The following is a 19,838-nucleotide window of genomic DNA, read 5'->3' on the forward strand; positions in this document are numbered from 1 at the left end:
GTTTGGCTTCTGATTGTGAGGGCATGAATTATAACATCTGTACCAACTCACCCTTCTCATAAGACTGAAAATGGAATAAAAGTCTTTAAAACACCTCTCAGGAGCCCCATCTCTGGGTCAGAAAAAGGCAAAATCCAACACTGAGGGACAGAGCCCTCTTTTTCCACTGGGAGATGTCTCTGCTCTGCTTTCAGCTCAGGATTATTCAGGAAAAGATCAATTTGATTGATTACTCAGGAAAAGATCAATCAGTAGTGAGAAATGTTTCTCCACATCATCCTATATGTAAGCACCAAACCTTGTGGTGTAATGCCACTTCTGTACTTCCATCCACACTTAGCTCTGTTCCTCTTCAATTACCACAAGGGATACTTTTCGTTGTGGAGACAGAGCATGGCCTACTCTTCCATCAAATGTTAAAGGGGGTCCATGCAGTTTAGGGAAGCTTAGATTGCTAACTCCTGGTATGGAAATGAGACACTGAGGGAACAGAGCACAGGGCAGACAATGCTGAGGCACAGAGCCCTGTTTTTCTCCTGGGAGATGTCCCTGCTCTGCTTTCAGCTCAGGATTCTGCTAGGAAAGCCTCCCCAGAAATGTTGTCCACACATGGCAGGACAAGGCTGAGGTCATAGTGAGCCACCTCTGCTGGAGTCCCAACAGGGCAAAATTCAGGAAAAACCAGGTGGGCACTGAGAACCCTCCAGGCCATGCCTAGAGGCAGCACTGGGTCTCCCACAAATATCTCCTGGAAGTGGCTCCAAATCCTGCCAGCAGCAGCTGCTCCCTTCTCCCAGAAGAAAGGAGTGTCCTGGGACAGGCTGAAAAGCAGCAGTAACACCAGAATATTGCTGGGACAGCCTGGGCACAGCAAGCTGAGAGCTGGGAAACATCTGGAGCCTGGAGCAGGGATCTGGAGAAAGTTTGGTAAATCCAGCTCTGGCTGAGTGCAGAACAAAACATTTTCATCCGGCAAGAATTTCATCCAGCCTGTGAATCCTGAGAGGCTGGGAGAGCTGGGAATGTCCAGCCTGGAGAGGGAAAGGTTGTGAGGAGACCTCAGAGCCCCTGGCAGGGTCTGAAGGGGCTGCAGGGAAATGGGAGAGAGACCCTTCATGAAGAACTGCAGTGACAGGACAAGGCGCTGGGTTCAGACTGACAGAGGGGATATTTAGGTTGGATATTGGACAGGAATTGTTCCCTGAGAGGATGCAGAGGCCCTGGCACAGGGTGCCCAGAGCAGCTGTGGCTGCCCCTGGATCCCTGGCAGTGCCCAAGGGCAGGTTGGACAGGGCTGGGAGCAGCCTGGGGCAGTGGAAGGTGTCCCTGCCATGGCAGGGGTGGAACTAAATGAGTTTTAAGGTCCCTTCCAGCCAGGGCTGGGGAGGGACAGGTGACTTGTGTCCCTCTCCTCTGCTCTTTTCAGGGGCAGACCCAAAGCCCAGCTGGTCACTCAGGAGCCTCTGCCTGTGGGATTTGCCCCTCCCTGAGCTCCCTGGGTTAGACATGCCCTGCAGAGCTCCCAGCCAGCTCAGTTTGACCCTCTCAGTGCCACCAGGCAGTAACAGCCCCTCCCTCTGGGCCCGGAATGTCCCAGTGAGTGGCACCCATCACTCAGTGCTTCGTAGGGCGGTCACTGGGTTTCTGTTAGAGCACAGCAGATTGTCACAGGGAAGGTCCCCTCATGCCCAGGGACAGGGCAGGGCCCCCAGCAGCTGCCCCCAACCCCTATCCCCATTGTCAGCCCTCAGCAGCTGCCATTAATTAGTCCTTGCCGCTATTATTTATCAGCCCTTTATTAGTCACACACAGCCTGGTCCTCTCGACACTTGCTTTGTTCTTTTGTGAGATTAGATCAGCCTGTTTGTTCCCTTGTTTACAGACGTGTTGTAATCCCAACCGCCTCCCTTCAGTGTTTAATGAAGGTATTTACTACAAATTGTTTGCAGGGATTTTCTTCTTCAGCTGAGGGATAAGAAGGGTTTGGAGCACGGTTATTGCATTCCAATCGTTTGTATTAATTGATATTTTAGATCAAATGGAGGAGACTTAACTGGCCTAAGTGGTTGTTACCTCTGAGTCAGTGGCTTCTCGTGGAGGAAGGAAACTGATGAATTTTGTTACAGACACTGACAGGGATGTTCTGAGCTCAAGTAACAAATCCTCAGTGTAGCCACAATAACGAGCACCAGGGAGACGGGAATGAGCTGTTACACCCCTGCCATGGCCTGGGGATGAGAATGAGCCATTGCACCTTGGAATGACCCACCCAGGATGGCACTCCCAGCACTGGGAAACATTAGGAAAAATTGCTGCCATCATGAAGCTCAGGCAGTGCTGCCTCCTCAGCATGACCTGGGGACAGCAGGGCCCAGTCGTGGGCACACCCCAGGCCCTGGCAGGAGGGGTGGTGGCTGCCCCTGCTCAGGAGAAGGTGCTCCAGCTCCCCCTCCAGCCCTGTCCCCTCCCAGCTCTGGCCCTCGGGTCACCCAGCCCTGTGGGGGACACCAGCTCTCCCCTGGCTCTCAAGGTGGCTGTCCCCAGGTGACAATGTTGTGTCACAGTCCTTGGCAGCTCCTGGGAGATGGAACAGCGGCTGGACCAGACTCAGTAAAAAAAGGATCAACCCCTGCTTCTCTGGGCTCCAAAGCAAAGCCAAACCATCCCCCCAGGGCACAGCATCCCTGTCCCCTCCCCTGAGCCGGGGGAGCTGCACAATTCCACCCTGCACTCCCCTCCCTGCACCCTGCAGCTCTGGCTACCCCAGCTCTGGAGAGGTGCCATGGACACAGCTGGACACCTCTGGACAGGTGTCACCAGAGGCTCTGGACAGGTGCCACCATGGGCTTGGAATAATGACAGGATCCAGCCAAGTGACAAAACCATTCCCAGCCCCGAGCCCCGAGCAAGATTCCATGTGCTGATGAGTAAATGCCTGCACTAAGAATAGCTCCTTCCAGCCTTGCTGCTCACCCACCTTATCCTGCTCCAATTACCTGCCTTAATTTACTCCAGCTGTTCCTCCAGAGCTCCATGATCTATTTTCTACCCCCTCCTGGTTCCTGCTTGATTTCCCTGTGTATTTTAACATTCCCCATTCGTTTCTGTCTGGAAGTGCCTCTCCTGACAGGAAGGCTGCTCCCAGCCTCGCTGCATTCCCGGTCCTTCACTTTCCCATCCGCTCTCAGCAGGCTCTGCAGCACATCCAGCTGCTGGCAGCACGCTGGATCCCTGCGGAATGCATTCATCCCAGGAAGCACTCGTTCCTGAATGAAACTTATTGTCCTGACCCATTCCCATCTCTCTCAGCAGACAGGTTTGAGGAGGAAAATCGCAGTCTGAATTCCTGATGCTCTGCTGGAAACCTGGCTCAGCTGTTATTTCCCAAATAAGAGCAATTTCTCCTCTCCCAGTCCTAGCTGGGTGGGAATCCTTGTTCCCAGAGCAGGGCCATGGCACTGTGGCTGTCACTTGGAGGGGCAGGGCCAGCCAATGGTGCTGTTCCCAAATTTCCTCTTTGGAGAGGGAAAAACTGGTGATGGGGATGGATTTTGGTACAGCTGGAGCTGCAAAGCTGCTCTGCTCCACGGATGAATCCCAGCATGGATCTGATCTTCCTTCCCCTTCCAGAGGCCTTCCACCATCAGGCCTGGGAGGAAGGAACACAATGCAGATTCCAGATGGGAGAGGCTGAGAGCTGGGTGGGAGCAGAATGACGTGGGGTGGGGTGGGATGGGTTGGGAATGGGATGAGATTGGGTGGGAGCAGAGTAGAACATGTGAGAGTGGGATGGGATCAGGAGAAACTGAGTGGGAGTGGGAGGGATCTGGAGGGAACAGGTGGCAGCAGGATGGGAGTGGGTGTGATTGGGTGAGATGGGAATGGGATTGGTTGGGATCAGAGTGGGATGGGATCAGGTGAGGTTAGTAGGGATCAGAGATGTGACTGGGGTGATATCGGTTGGGATCAGGGTGATGGACTGGGATCAGGAATGGGATCAGGGGTGGCACCGGCGGTCCCGGAGCAGCGCCCGGAGGCGGCGGCCCGCGGCCAGCACCACTAGGGGGCAGTAACGCACCGCCCGCGGAACCGAATGGGACCGAACGGGACCGAGCGGGACCGAACGGGACCGAGCGGGACCGAGCGGGACCGAGCGGGACCGAACGGGACCGAGCGGGACCGAGCGGGACCGAGCGGGACCGAGCGGGACCGAACGGGACCGAGCAGCACGGCCCGCACTGACCGGCACCGTGCAGCACCGACCGGAACCGTCCGGCACAGACCAACAGCACGGCCGGGACCGAACGAGACCGAACCAACCAGCTCGGACCGGCACCGACCGGCACTGACCCACTGGCACCGGCAGGGACCCACCGGCTCAGAGCGACCCGAACCGTCCTGCTCTGCCCGGACCCGTCCGGCACCGGCCCGTTTGGGGCATCCCGGCCCGCCGCACTCCGCAGGGACCGCGCAGGGCCCCGGCTCAGGCCCCGGGGCGGGCCGGGGGCGGCGGGAGGCGACCCCGAGCAGCGGCCGCTGCCCGCTCCCGGCACCGAGGGCTGCTGTCCCTGCCCTGGGGACACCGCGGGGACAGCGGCACGCCCAGCTCTGCCCCGGAGACTCCGCGGCGGGAGCGGGACCCTCCCAGAGCACCCCGAATGCGGGACCGGGGATGTGTCACAGGCAGCCACTGCTGCTCTCTTCCCGCTGTGCTCTGTCACTCTTTTGGAGTGATACCCTCCCGGTTCTCTCTTCTGAGCAGCTCCCGACGTGCAGCAGAGCAGGAAATGCTGCCCCGATGCAGTAGATGTGTCCAGGTGTGTTTATTTCCCTGCTCTGTAGTAGTTTTGCTAACAAGTCCCACCAGCAGTCGAAGCTGGTAGAGACAGCAGGGCCTGCTCGTCTAAATGGGATTTTTTTTGCCAGTTTGAGGGTGTTCAACCCCAGTTCCCCCATCTTCCTGCACCCCAGAGTGTGTTCCATCCCAGGGGATCTGGGTAAGGATCAGCAGCCTCCCATGCAGATCTGGAAATATTTATTTCTTTAAAGGCATCTGCTCCACCCCACAGCTCAACTCCCTGGGCAATGCAACAGCTCTTCCTCTACAAGGAGTGCCTGGGCTGGCGTTCTTCCAAAGGACAGAGAAATGGGGTTTTTCTGATGGAAACCTGGTTATTTGGGACAATCCTATCCACCTCTGCAGGCTGGAGACATCGTGTGCTGCAAAACCGACAGCTCCCTGTCAAGCAGCCAAGGGATTACTGCCTCCCCTCCTGCTAAAGCTCCCGGTGTTTGTTCCCTCTCCATCCCTCCTATCTGCAGCTTCACACACTCTGTGCCTTTCATCTCCTGGGGGCAGGGTGATCCAGGTGTCCCGGAGCCTCTCCAGGCTCAACAGGATGAGGTTGGGCATGGGTCCCACCTCGGCGGGGGTTTCCTTGTCAGCTCTGGCCACCCGCACAGGGACACACATCCCTGGCCTGGTGGGTGCTGGTGTCCTTAGGAATGGCCCTGTTCCCTCAGGGAGCAGCTGGAAGCACACAGGAGTCACACAGGTGTGCTTCCATCCTGTTCCTGGGGCTGTGGGATGTGCCCAGGAAGGCACAGCCACAGCAGCAGGGGAGGGGGCTGAAGAGAGTCCTTCCAAACCCTCGCTCTGAGGGCTGCAAACAGAGCAAAACCACCCTGGGGGGATGAGGACACTGAGCCAGAGGGGTCAGGAGCCCTCCTGGAGGCCCCTCCTGCTCAGGGACACCCTCGCTGAGCCACCTGAGTAGGAGGCCAAAGCTTTTCAGAGATCCTGAGGCAGAAGTTCATCCCTGGACTATGGCAGCAAAGGCAGAGGGGATTCCAGAGCAGGCAGCCCTGCACTGCCCCTCTCCCATGACTCTCATCCCTCCCACCTGCTCCCAGCACCTCCTCCCCTCGCAGAAAGGCAGAGGTGATGGTTTGTCACAACTCTTCCACAGCCACTCTTCCTCAGCACCAGGATCTCCTTCTCATTGAAATCAGGGCATGGAGCCACAAGCAGAGATTTTAACAAACAGGAATTTCAATCTGAGGGAAAAGCATGGGCAGCAGGGGGGGAGGGAGATTCTGCCCCTGTGCTCAGGTGAGAGCCCACCTGCAGAGCTGCCCCAAAGCAGCACGGGCAGGACCTGGAGCTGCTGCAGAGAGCCCAGAGGAGGCTCCAGGATGAGCAGGGGAAGGGAGCAGCTCTGCTGGGAGGAAAGGCTGGGAGAGCTGGGATTGTTCACCTGGAGAGGAGAAGCTTTGGGGCGACTTCAGTGTGATCTTCCAGGACCTGAAGGAGCTACAGGAAACATGGAGAGGGACTATTGACAAGGGATGGGGGACAGGACCCAGGGAATGGCTTCAGACTGACACAGGGCAGGGCTGGATGGGATACTGGGCAGGAATTGTTCCCTGGGAGGGTGGGCAGGCCCTGCTCTGGAATTCCCAGAGCAGCTGTGGCTGTCCCTGGATCCCTGGCAGTGCCCAAGGCCAGGCTGGACACTTGGAGCAGCCTGGGACAGTGGAAGGTGTCCCTGCACATGGCTTTAAGGACAATCTTTAGTGTCCCTTCCCACCAACCCGTTCTGGGGTTGATGCTCTATGAAAAGCCCCACAGCAGCAGCTCAGGGTGGCCTCGTGCCCTGAGGGGAGGACCAGGGGCTCCCTCCTGGTGCCCCTTCCTTGGGATGTGCCCCGGGTGTGCAGCACAAGGAGCTGCACCCTGCACAGCTTTGGCAGCAAGGAAAGGAATCCCAGCCTGAGCTGATCCAGCCGCCGGTCAATATTAGAGCTTTGCTCAACAGATATTTTAAAACCCCACACTCCAAATATTCACTTCCCAAACCTTAAAGACTTTAAAATGACATGAAAATACACTTACCTGGGAAAAAGAACCACGAGAAAGGTCACTTGTGTTTAAAAGGCAGCAGTCACTGCTTTGTTTAACTCTTAAAGGATCGTTTAAGAACACACAGGAGGAACCTGGATTTGCCAGAGCTTGTTTGCTAACACAAAGGATTTACCTGAATTCCACCAGCTGCACAGACTTTAACCTGTTCCTGGCTGGGTTGTGGTTGTCCAGGCTTCACCAAAGTCTCCTCACAGAGATTCACTCATTTTTCCTGGCATTTCCAGGCACTGAGCACGATGGTGGGTAGGAATTCTCAGTGCTGGAGAGCACAGAAGAACTGATCTTGTTCCTGAAGGACACCAGAACCATGGCTTGTGTCTCACTGAGATTAAAAAGTGTCAATTTAACAATAAGAAAATAGCCATTTTAAACTTCTATCTTTCCTGGATTTTTCCTTCTTTACTCCTTCGGGTGCAGTGCCACTTCCCTAAAGCTCCTGTCACATTCCAGAGGATGGCTCCTGTCACTGCAAGCCCTGAGGGTGTTCAGCAGGAGCAGAGCTGCGGCAGCCACCACTGGAAGGTGCTGCTCACATCTGCCAGCCTGCCCTGGGCACTGGCACTTGTGGGTGACTGAGCCCCTCCCCAGCAGCCAGGCACAGCATTTCCACATCACCAACAGCATTTCCACATCACCAGCTGTGCTGCCAGCATGCTGAGACACATTCCATGCCTTGCCTCGGCTCTGGGAGGGACAGTGCCTGCTCTGCTCTGTGTGAGGGACATTTCCTGCTCTGTGTGTGAGGCATATTTCCTTCTCTGTGTGTGAGGGACATTTTCTTCTCTTTGTGTGAGGGACATTTCCTGCTCTTTGTGTGAAGGATATTTCCTTCTCTGTGAGGGATGTTTCCTTCTCTTCTTGTGAATGACATTTCCTTCTGTTCCTGTGAGGAACATTTCCTTCTCTGTGTGTAATGGACATTTCCTGCTCTTTGTGAGGGACATTTCCCTCTCTTTGTAGGCCCTGTTCAGCAGTAACTTCACCCTTTGATGTCCTTGCAAAGGTGCCTTGGCCAGCTGAGCTCCTTTACTTCCAAAGAGAGTCACCCCTGGGACAGGACAGTGTCCCTCTGTTGCACAGGAGGTGACACTGGTGACCCGGGACAGGACAGTGTCCCTCTGTCACACAGGAGGTGACACTGCTGGCCCGGGACAGGACAGTGTCCCTCTGTCGCACAGGAGGTGACACTGGTGGCCTGGGACAGGACAGTGTCCCTCTGTCGCACAGGAGGTGACACTGGTGACCCGGGACAGGACAGTGTCCCTCTGTCACACAGGAGGTGACACTGGTGACCCGGGACAGGACAGTGTCCCTCTGTCACACAGGAGGTGACACTGCTGGCCCAGGACAGGACAGTGTCCCTCTGTCACACAGGAGGTGACACTGGTGGCCAGGCTGGCCCAGCACCACCAGCTGGGGAGGCTCGCAGGGGTCAGAATCAGCCATGAGCAGGCCCAGGACAGCTCCATGGCTCAGGGGGAACACGTGGGAATCTCCTTTCCCTAAATTCCAGAGCATCCCCATCCCTGTGTGCCGGCCAGCCCTGCCCACCTGTGGCTTTCTGCCCTCTGCCACCAGACTCTGGCCTCGCCCCCCAAAAAGGGGCTTTGTCCCCATGGGGTGAGCACAGGGAAGGGGACAGTGCTGGTGGCAAAGCTGCTGGGTGGGTCCAGGCCTCAGAGCCTGCAAAATCTCCCATGGAGCTGGGATTTGTCCTGCACCCGTGGCAAAGCATCACCCAGGGCTGGCCCCACGCAGCACAGCCCTCCAGCACGCACTGGACTGGGAATGTCAATATTCCAAGGGACACCAGCAAGACTGGGAATTTCAGAGCTGCCCTCAGCTCCCTCCTCCTCTGCCAGACTTGGATCTTTGGGCTGAAATTTTCCACGTCAGGGCTCTGGCAGAGGCTGAAGCGTTCTGCTGCGTTTCATCCACACAACTCTGCTATTTCTGAGCCCGGGCTGGAGACAAAAGGCCTCATTTTGATAAGACAAGGAACACTGGAGACTCATTCTTTGAATAATTTCAGCTCTTCTGTGCTTTGGACCAGGGGCTGGAAATTTCACAGAAAGCTGAAATCTCTTTCTTTCATTTTTTTCTTTCTGTGAGAGAAAAGGATTGAGTTGAGTGTTCTCCAAGGAGCTGGTGTTTTGTAGCTGGACCTTCTCTGCCTGGAGGCAAACAGACACACCTCTGGTAGTGCCCAGAATATTCCCTTCCCACTCCTCCCTGCAACACAACATTCCTGCCATGGATGCAGGGCCTGGAGCTGGATTTGATGATCCTAGCAGGACACTGGAAATGCCTTATTTTCATTTAGTGGTTTTATTTTCATTAGTGGTGCCAGCCCCACTGCCCTTAATCCCCAGAGAGTGGCTTTTATTGCTTCATGATAAGGCCTGTCAAGATTTTGCCAACAAGAAAAGGAAAATTGGACTTTCAGCTGCATTTTTTTAGCAGATACTGTCAGGTTTCTAACCAAAAAAAAAAAAAAAAAAAAAAACCACTAAAAACCACACAAAAATCCAAACAAGCCAGAGAAAACTCAAACTTTTCTTTTTACTGAGCATAACAAAAATACATTGAGCTATATAAAAATACATGGCTGGGTTCCAGCTGAACTGTCAGATCCTAAAGGTCTGTGATTTCCACTGGGGTGGTGATTAAAAATGGAGCCCTCTCATCCCACACCTCTGTGGTGAGCAAACACCACCTGGAGGAGGACTTTTTGGGGAAAAGGGCAGATCCTAAAGGCTGATCATAGCCAAAGTGTGTGCCCAACCCCTCCAGGACACCCCAAAATCCCACAGGACTGCACCAGATTCCCTCAGGAACATTTCTGCAGGGCTGAGGAGGGGAAGGGAAGGTTAGGGAAGGGAAGGTTAGGGAAGGTTAGGGAAGGTTAGGGAAGGTTAGGGAAGGGAAGGGAAGGGAAGGGAAGGGAAGGGAAGGGAAGGGAAGGGAAGGGAAGGGAAGGGAAGGGAAGGGAAGGGAAGGGAAGGGAAGGGAAGGGAAGGGAAGGGAAGGGAAGGGAAGGGAAGGGAAGGGAAGGGAAGGGAAGGGAAGGGAAGGGAAGGGAAGGGAAGGGAAGGGAAGGGAAGGGAAGGGAAGGGAAGGGAAGGGAAGGGAAGGTTAGGGAAGGGAAGGTTAGGGAAGGGAAGGGAAGGGAAGGGAAGGGAAGGGAAGGGAAGGGAAGGGAAGGGAAGGGAAGGGAAGGGAAGGGAAGGGAAGGGAAGGGAAGGGAAGGGAAGGGAAGGGAAGGGAAGGGAAGGGAAGGGAAGGGAAGGGAAGGGAAGGGAAGGGAAGGGAAGGGAAGGGAAGGGAAGGGAAGGGAAGGGAAGGGAAGGGAAGGGAAGGGAAGGGAAGGGAAGGGAAGGGAAGGGAAGGGAAGGGAAGGGAAGGGAAGGGAAGGGAAGGGAAGGGAAGGGAAGGGAAGGGAAGGGAAGGGAAGGTTAGGGAAGGGAAGGGAAGGTTAGGGAAGGTTAGGGAAGGTTAGGGAAGGGAAGGGAAGGGAAGGGAAGGGAAGGGAAGGGAAGGGAAGGGAAGGGAAGGGAAGGGAAGGGAAGGGAAGGGAAGGGAAGGGAAGGGAAGGGAAGGGAAGGGAAGGGAAGGGAAGGGAAGGGAAGGGAAGGGAAGGGAAGGGAAGGGAAGGGAAGGGAAGGGAAGGGAAGGGAAGGGAAGGGAAGGGAAGGGAAGGGAAGGGAAGGGAAGGGAAGGGAAGGGAAGGGAAGGGAAGGGAAGGGTCAGTTTAGAGCCTTTTTCAGCTGCCTTCAGGAAGGGCCATCCCTGAGTGCAGCAGAGAACACGTTATCATTCACCTGCTGGCAGGGCTGGGAGCTCTGTTTATTGAAAATAAAAACAAACTCGCTGCTTAAAATGCTGTGCAAAAGGTGAGGCTGGGGATGGGCAGAGCGCCTCGCCTCTCCTTGATAAATTACCTTTCAGCAGCACCTCTCTCCTGCAAGGAGCACTTAATACCAGAGGTGCTCTCGTGACTGGGGAGAAAAAGGAGAGGCTTTTCAGAGCACCACAAAGTGTCCACTTCCTTTGCTCCTCTGGCACTAATTATTAAAACCATTTTTCACCCAAGCTGTGGCTCAGGCGACCTTCGGAGCCCTGGCTGCAAACAAAACCTGAGACACACTTGGCAAAAGAAGCAAAAAGGAAGGGGGTGGAAGGGAAATTAGAAACGTGGAAATGTAATAACTTTCCATTATGCAAATTTGATTTAATCAGAGATGAAGTTGGAGTGCAATAAAAACATACTTTCATTAAGTTTATGACTTTCAGACTCCATAATCCCCCAGAAATGTCAATTATAATGTTACCATAGTGATCCATGGCTCCAACATCCAGGGGATCAGCTTTCCCACCAGGAAGGGCACGTTGAAGATGGGCCAGGACCTGATTTCTCAGCTCCTTCAATTGGTGAGAGCCAGTGACAAATGTTTTTTTTTCAGCTTGGATGAGTCTTAAAAATTAAGCCCAGCTCAAATCTTCTGAGGGAGTGTTGGGATCACCCTTCTGGCTGTGGTGGATGTGCCAGGCATGGATTTCAACTCCTGCTGCTTGAGGTCTGCTGTAGCTGTGCAGTCCCTGAAAGGAGCAGCCCAGGAGGGGCCTTTCCCAGGTGTGGGCAGAGCAGGGGCTCTTCCACTGCACCCTTGGCCACCAGGACCTGAGAGGGGCTACAAGGCAGCTGGGGAGGGACCTTCCATCAGGAGCTGAGTGACAGGACCCAGGGAATGGCTTCAGACTGAAAGAGGGGTAATTCAGCTTGAATTTTTGGGAGAAATCTTTCCCTGTGAGCCCCTGGCACAGGTGTCCACAGCAGCTGTGGCTGCCCCTGGATCCCTGGCAGTGCCCAAGGCCAGGCTGGAGCAGACTGGGACAGTGGAAGGTGTCCCTGCCATGGCAGGGGTGGGATGGGATTTAAGGTCCCTTCCCACCAAACCTGTTCTGGGATTCCAGGATTCTGGCATTCCAGGATTCTGGGATTCTGGAATTCTGGGATTTTCCCAACACTGCTCCTGTGACAGGATCTTTCTCCTCCATCCCTGCAGGGTCCCTGGGGTTCAGTGAACGCTGCATTTCCCCAGCCTCTGCAAAGGCTGTGATTTTGTACAGACACAGGGAGCAGGGCATTGTCTGCTGGATTAGGGTCTTGATATTGCTAATCACACCCTGCCTCATCCTATTGGAGTGCTCAGAGCCCTATTCAGTGGCATTCAGTGCCTTCTCTGGGTGCTATTTCAGATGCAGAATAATTAGCAACACGCAGGAAAAGCAACAAAGCCATGAATGGTATTTAGAGACAATTATCCCACCAAACCATTCCTTACTATTATAAATGGAGCTTATTAGTATGAAATTGTTTCCATAGGAAGCAGCATCAGCAGTAAAAAGAATGGCTGCAGGCTGGCTCTGCAGCACGGGAGGCAGCACAAAGGAGCTGCCCATCTCCTCCTGCCTGCAGGGCACAAACCCACGGGCCTGGCATGGTTTGGGGAGCATTAGCTGGGCACTGCTACCCCCTGCCCTGGCATGGCACGGTGATGCTGCTCCCAGTGCTGGAGAGGGCTGGTAGCACTGGAGTGAACTGGTCTGCAGTGGGGATGGAGAGCTGGGGTGTTCAGCTGGGGAAGAGAAGGCTCAGGGTCCATTTAGAGCCTTTTTCAAGGCTTAAAAAGGCTTAAAGGGGCTCCAAGAGATCTGGAGAGGGACTTTAGTCAAGGCTCTGGAGTGGCAGGACAAGGGGAATGGGTCTAGACAGAAAGAGGAGAAATTTAGATTGGATACTGGGAAGAAATCCATCCCTATAAGGGTGGGCAGGCCCTGGCACAGGGTGCCCAGAGCAGCTGTGGCTGCCTCTGGATCCCTGGCAGTGCCCAAGGCCAGGCTGAACAGGGCTTGGAGCAGCCTGGGACAGTGGGAGGTGTCCCTGCCATGGCAGGGGTGGCACTGGGTGTGTTCTGAGGTTCCTTCCAAACCCAACCCATTCCATGGTTCAGCTATTCCATTTTCAAGCTCTTAAAATCATGTGTCTCACTACATTTAATTCACAGGAAATCCCAAATGTCAAGCAGAGCACTTGGGCATTTCTCTGCTTTGATGTGATATTCAGGCCTGGATGATTAAATCCTTCCTATACCATAAATACTCATTTTTGTAATGGATTTGTCCTAAATCCTGGAAGAAGAGGTGGTCTCTGAGAACTGTTCAGGGTCTGTGGGTGTGGGGTTCCTGGATTATCCCCTCCAGGGCTACTCCAGCCCCCTGATCCTGTTCCATGAGTGCTCCTTCCGTGTTAGAAGGAGTCTGACATCTGCGAGGGGATTCAGGTTTAAGGTATGAGCAGGTCAGCAAACCCAACAAAACATAACCCTAATCCTCCACCTAAACCTAACACTGACATTAATCCTAACCCTAACACAAACCCAAACCATAACCTTAATCCTAACCCTTCCCTAACTGGGATTCTGAGCCTAAAACTCTGCTCATCCCAAACCCAACTATAACCCTAGCTCTAAGACTAATCCTAACCCCAACACTAACCCTAATCCTAACCCTAACACTCAACCTAACCAACCCTAACTCTTACCCTAAACCTAACCTTAATCTTAACCCTAACCTTAATCCTTATCCTAACCTTAATCCTTATCCTAACCTTAATCCTGATCCTAACCCTTCTCCAGCAGTGGAGAAGCCACCAAGGCTCCTCCAGCAGCACCTTTGTGGGAAGTTCTGGCTGCTTCCTGGCTGGCCACACTCTGCAGGCCCCTGGAGCTGGAATCCCGCAGTTTTGGGGGAGATTTAAAGGTGCAGCCCCCAAAACCCACGTCCCTGCAGTCACTCAGACACAGTCCCCGTGACAGCCCCGCAGATTTGTTGCAGCGTTTGCTCCACACTCGCCTCCTCCTCCTCCTCCCTGCTGATTTACTGGGTGCTTCTGCTCATCCACCACTCAAAACCTGAGGGAATTTCCTCCCCTTCCCCATAAAATAGCGCTGATGGCATTTATAAAGTGTAAGGCACACACTTGTGAGAGGCCACAGGCACAGCAGTAAAATCAGCGCTGCCGGGGGAGCTCAGGTGTCTGTACAGGAGAACATTCATTTCCCCTCGTTGGAAATTTGATTTCCCTGCTCTTTATCAGCATGTGATAACAGCACCAAGCCCTGCAGAGAGCTCCAAAGGCTCTGGAAGAATCTCCCCCTTTGGCTTCCAAAGATTTGGGATTCTTGGCAGGGCCTGCCCTGTGCCAGGAGGGATTTCCCTGCCAGCCCCTCCGTTTTCCCACTGGGATGTGACAAGTACTCCAACTGCTGTGCTGTGGTGTGTTCAGCAATTAGGGGCACTCAGGAGTGAGGGTTTTTGGCCATGTCCGTGGCAGATCAGGGGGTGTGACCCGGTGTCCCTCACCAGTGGCCGCTGCCTGACCGAGCTCATGGATCAGCGGCTTCCTGCAGGAAATTCTTTGCTCCATCAACTGCACATTAACATTTGCCATCCCTCCGAGCTGTGCAAATGAAGAAACATCTTCGGGAGGGGGCAGAGGGAGTCAGGCCAATTACTGGTGCCTCGGTGAGTGGAAGGAGAAGGAGCTCCATGGGTGGCCAAGGCTCCCCAGCCACAGAGCAGAGTCCTCGTGGGCAGCGCAGAATTAATTAGCGCTAAAGAGCAGCAGCCAGAGAAACTCCAGGAGTAAATGTCATCTCCAAAGCAGGGCAGGAAGGTAACTGTGGACTAATTACCACATCTTCACTGCAGGAAAAGGACAGGGCTGCCAGTGCAGCCTCCTGTGAGCACCCCAGGCGAGGCCACCAAAGGTTAACGGGCACCGGGACGAGCAGGGATCACTGCTGTCTCACAGGAACAGCTCATCATCATTCCAGAGCAGCTCTGCTGGTGACAAAGCACAGCAGAGAGCCCTGCACATCTGTCACACGTGCTGTCTCCTCACAGGCTGCTGTAAATAATGCTCATAAACACCGTGACCAAGTGAATGCTCCCCTCAGCCTCCTGCTCTCTGTTATCAGGCACAGGTGCAGCTGCATGAGGGCTCAGAGGTGTCTGCAGAGTGCCCTGGCACAGAGCAGGCAGCCCCAGGGCTGTGCCAGGCTGGGGGTGCCGTGGGGGTGCAGCCTGGCAGGGGCTCCGTGGCATTTGGAATCGCTGCCACTCCCGTTGGTCCCCAGGACCCTCCTGGCTCAACACGGGGGAGGTTTTCCAACATGAAATCTGTGCAGAGGATTCCTTCCAAGCGGGGCTGGCAGGAAGAGCCCAGCAAAGAGCCCTGAGCTGTCTGTCCTTGGGGTGGGAGGTGATTCAAAGGAGCCTGGGAAGTGAATACTGCTTTTTCCTCAGCATGCCTTTGCATTCCAGATGCTACTTCCCTGCACAGTCATTCCCTACAATTAGATCCTTGTCCAGTAAATTTTCTTTGCTATTCCCAAGTGTCTGCAGTCCACAGCCCTTCATGGCCCAGTCTCTTCTCCACATCCTTCATGAATATTCTGAAAGTCCAAGTCCCTGGGACCTCCTTTCATTTATTCCAGCCCATTGCTTCCTCTTCTAATGAGTTTTTAGTCCATGCAAGGGATTTCCCTCTTATCCCACTGCTTCACTGGAGCTGCTTGTTAAAAGTTCCTTCAAAATTCCAGTCCTGGTTCGATTATTCATTGATTCCTGCAGAATCCCCCAGTGGATTGCTCTGCACTGCTGGATCAGGATTATCAATTCTCTGTTAATTCTGTTCCTCATTATCACCTCTCTGCCTGCCTGCAGTGCAGCCCATGCACCCTTAGCAGCAGTTTCTCATGCCTGGGCCATCTAATTTTTAAAGGAATTACAGAGTGCTTATTCCTGACTTTTTCCTCAGTTTTTTTCTGCTGTCAGGATGGGCGAGCACAGCCCTGAGTGCCTTTAATGCTGAACCTTCCCCTTCCCCTTCCCCTTCCCCTTCCCCTTCCCCTTCCCCTTCCCCTTCCCCTTCCCCTTCCCCTTCCCCTTCCCCTTCCCCTTCCCCTTCCCCTTCCCCTTCCCCTTCCCCTTCCCCTTCCCCTTCCCCTTTTCTACATTTGCTACATTTTCTGGGAGATGTTCTGTTCTGTATGATTAAAAGGGATTTATCAGCAGTTTAGGGTGCCTTTAGCAAGTTATTCTTCCAGGTGGTTTTTTTTGGCTCTTGCACCTTCTGGCCTTTGAACACCTCTCTCCAAAGGGAGCTGGAGAGGGATTCTGTGGGGACACATCAGATCTGGGCTTGGCTGAAGGGTGCTCCATCTGAACCATGGACAGCTAGACAGGGACCACAGATAAACCACGGAGGAACCAGCATAGAACCATAATAAAACCATAGATAAACCACAGATAAACCACAGAGAGCCATAGATGAGCCACCAATAAATCATAGATAAACCATAGATAATCCATAATAAAACCATAAATAATCATAGAGAGCCAGAGATGATAGATTTTTTGTTATAAATAAACAATAGATAAACCACAGATAACCCATAGATAAATCACAGATAACCCACAAATAAACCATAGATAAAGCATAAATAAACTATAGATAAACCATAGATGAACCATAAGTAAACCACAGATAACCCATAGATAAACTATGGATAAACCACAGATAAATAATAGATAAATCATCGATAAACCATAATAAAACCAAAAATAAACCACAGAGAGCCACAGATAAAGCATAGATAAACTATGGATAAACCACAGATAAATCATAGATAAATCATAGATAAACCATAAATAAACCATATAAATGAGAGATAAACCAGAGAAAAACCATAAATAAACTGTAGATAAACCATAGATAAACCAGATAAACCATAAATAAACCACAGAAAAACCATAAATAAACCACAGATAAGCCATAGATAAACCATAGATAATCCATAATTTTCTGCCGAGGAATTTCCTGTCAGACACTTTTCCAGGAGCTCATGTGATTCCAATGCCTGTTTTCACTTTTCTGAAAAGACACTCCATTTTCCCTGGGGCTCACGGGGGAATATTTGACCTATATCAGATGATTTCATTTCTTTATTCAAACTGAAGTGCCTTGGATCAAATTAATTCAGAATCCTGTCAAACAGAATTTCTCTGCTGCTCAATGCCTGACAGGAGCTGCTCTGTACCGAGTCCCCATCTCCTCCTCTGAGGATACTGGTGGGGTTTTCAGGAGAAAGGGAAATTTTTGCAGCCCCCACAAAACAGGAATTTACTTGAAGCCAATGGGCTGATCTTTTCCATGGGCAAGGGTGGCATTTTCCAGCTTTAGGAGTGGTATAATTGTCATCTGGCAAAGGATGCTCTGGCATTGTCAGGGGCGGGATAGGTGATAATTAACAGGCACAGAAAAATAGCAGGAGGTTATCCTGAGCATGGATATCATTGAGAACCAACACAGGGAAATTCAGGCTGCCGTAGGAAGGGAACTGGAGCTGTAATCTTTCCCAGTGTGGAGTCTCAAATCTTTTCTCTTGGCAGGTTTGTGAAGGTCTTTGGTGAAATCTCCCAGGAATCAGTGAAAATGCAGCTTTTACTTTTGTTTGAGAGGCTAAAAAGCAGCTGCGACCCAGGAACCCAAAGCTTGGCTGCTGTGGTGTTGGAAAAACCCAGCTCTACAGAGACGGGGCAGTTGAGAGGTGTTTTTAAAGATTTTATTCCATTATCAATCTCATAGAGGGGTGAGACACCAGAGATGTAAAACCCAACACCATTCTATCAGAAGCCAAACTATTTCTTTGTTACAATACCTTATAAATGTTTTTCAGCCTTTTGCCACACAATGCTGCTGACGCTTCTAACACCAATCACCGATTATTTTACCCCACGTAGTCCTGCTACAATGCATCTTTCACAGTTCTAATTCTCCAAAATCTCTGGTCTGTTTGCAAGGCCATCATCTGAAACTTGTTTCCAGTTCCATTTCTCTCTCAGCAGTGTCTGTCCTGTCCCATGGCCTTTCTCAGTCAGCACAGCTCATCTCAGAGTCTGCACACAGACGTACAGGACTGTGTGAGCGTTCAGTCAGGCTTTGGGAATTCTCTACAAATCCATTTCTCACATTGTGGGAAGTGGTTTGTGCTGTGCCCTGAGCAGCCCCAGGCTGGGCTCATCTGGGCCTGGATCCTTCCCTGTGGGTGACACAGGGGCACCAGAGCCCTCAGGGCCACCAGGGGAAGGCTCAGCCTCCTGCAGGTGCCTTCTGGGATCGTCCTCCTTTACTTGAGATGGCAAAATGGGTCCAGCTCTCCTGCCAAGCACAGAACCACTGCTGTGCACACATCCCGTGTACCTGGGCAGGATCCCAGCGCACCCAGCAGCTCAGCAGGTGTTGGGGTTTTGTTAGAGTCAGATTTAACCCCTGGATTTGCTCTGCCAAATCAAACTTCAGTGCTGTGCTCACCTCAAGCACTCCACACAGCTGGAACTTACTGGAATAAAAGTGTCTTGGGTTATGTAACCAAAAAAAAAAGTGTACTCTATTTCATCTGTTGAAACCAGTTGGGGAGATTTTTTTTTCCTTTATCTCTCGTAACTCCAGGGGGGAGGGGGGTGGATGCCTTCTGTTAATGGGCCAGTTGTTAAAACCAGGGGAGCAATGTTCCTTATCTCTTCCACGACCCATCAGGGTTTTCTAGGACTCTTGTTTGTTTGTTTGTTTGTTTGTTTGTTTTCTTGGATTTTTTATATTACTGAATTGCATTTTTAATATTCCTGGTAAAGAACTGTTACTCCTATTCCCGCATTTTTGCCTGAAAGTTCCTTATTGCAAAATTGTAATAATTTGGAGGGAGGGGTTTTTACATTCTCCATTCCAAGGGAAACTCCAGTTTTCCCTGACAGATACCTGTCTTTCCAAACCAAGACAAAAAGACCTGAAACTCTTGGGGTCCTGCACCCGCCTTTGCAAACTCGTCCTTGTGAGGCTCCAAGTGAAATTTCAGGATGTCAGAGCCCCCCATGAGGATTCCCAGGATTGATTTCCTGGCTTTGATTTACAGAGATGGAGGGAGCAGCATCCAGGTGGGGTTTTTTTTTTCTGTTTGATTTAATGTCACTGTGTCAGGAACTGCTCCCAGCTGAATTCTAATCAAACAGAAACGAGGGTGTCTAGACAGAGGTTTGCATGGTTGAAAAACACAACTTCACCTCATCGGATGCTGGTTTGAGCACAGACCCATGGGGAAGGACAGGCACAAACAGCCCCTTCCTGCAGAGAGCAAAATTCCTGCAGAGGGAGCAGAACCTCGGGAAAGGGGACTGGAGGGACAGCAGGGAGCTGGAAAAGTGACACCAGCTGTGTCCCTTCAGGGTGTCACATTAAACACGGGGACACTGCCCCCCTGCCCATCCCCACTCCCAGGAGGGCACAGCTCCTTGCTTTCTCCTTCCTCACACGTGGAGGGAAGGGCCTGGACAAGCAAAGAAATAAACCCCCCACACATTTAACAGTGTAAAACCAATCTGGGCTGCCAGAGAAGCCTGCTAATTAGCTTAACGAGATTTCTTGGAATGAGAAAATATTACTTATTTCATTAGCTGCATGATAATTGTGCTTCGGCATGAATCAAGAGATGAATCTGAGAATTAAGAGGTAAAAAAATAAAAAATAACCACTGCCAGAAAAGTGTTTTCACCCAGCAACCAGGTTAGGTTTGATATCCAGGAATAGTGTGGGGAAGGGATGACATGGAGCACCTGGGATGGGATTTTTTGCTTCCATGACAAAAATGGAGAGCTTACCCCCCATGGGGTCCCAACACCAAGGATTTCTGCTGTCAGAGCTGGACCCTGAGCTGAGCCTGGGTAACCCAAAATGTGAGGCCCTGGGAGCACCTGGAACAGAATTCCTGGGATTTTCAGCAGCACTGCTGAG

General features: G+C 52.3%; 1 protein-coding gene across 1 annotated transcript in view; it reads left to right on the plus strand.

Moving 5' to 3' along the window:
- The first annotated feature begins 4,093 nt into the window (after positions 1-4,093).
- Positions 4,094-19,838, plus strand: part of LOC134557152 (uncharacterized) — a 104,273-nt gene continuing 88,528 nt past the window's right edge. The window contains exon 1 of the mRNA XM_063409844.1: positions 4,094-4,415. Coding sequence (XP_063265914.1) covers positions 4,094-4,415 — 322 coding nt within the window. The remainder of the gene's footprint in view (positions 4,416-19,838) is intronic.

The sequence above is a fragment of the Prinia subflava genome, chromosome 12 (genome assembly GCF_021018805.1).
Source record: "Prinia subflava isolate CZ2003 ecotype Zambia chromosome 12, Cam_Psub_1.2, whole genome shotgun sequence".
Classification (NCBI taxonomy): domain Eukaryota; kingdom Metazoa; phylum Chordata; class Aves; order Passeriformes; family Cisticolidae; genus Prinia; species Prinia subflava.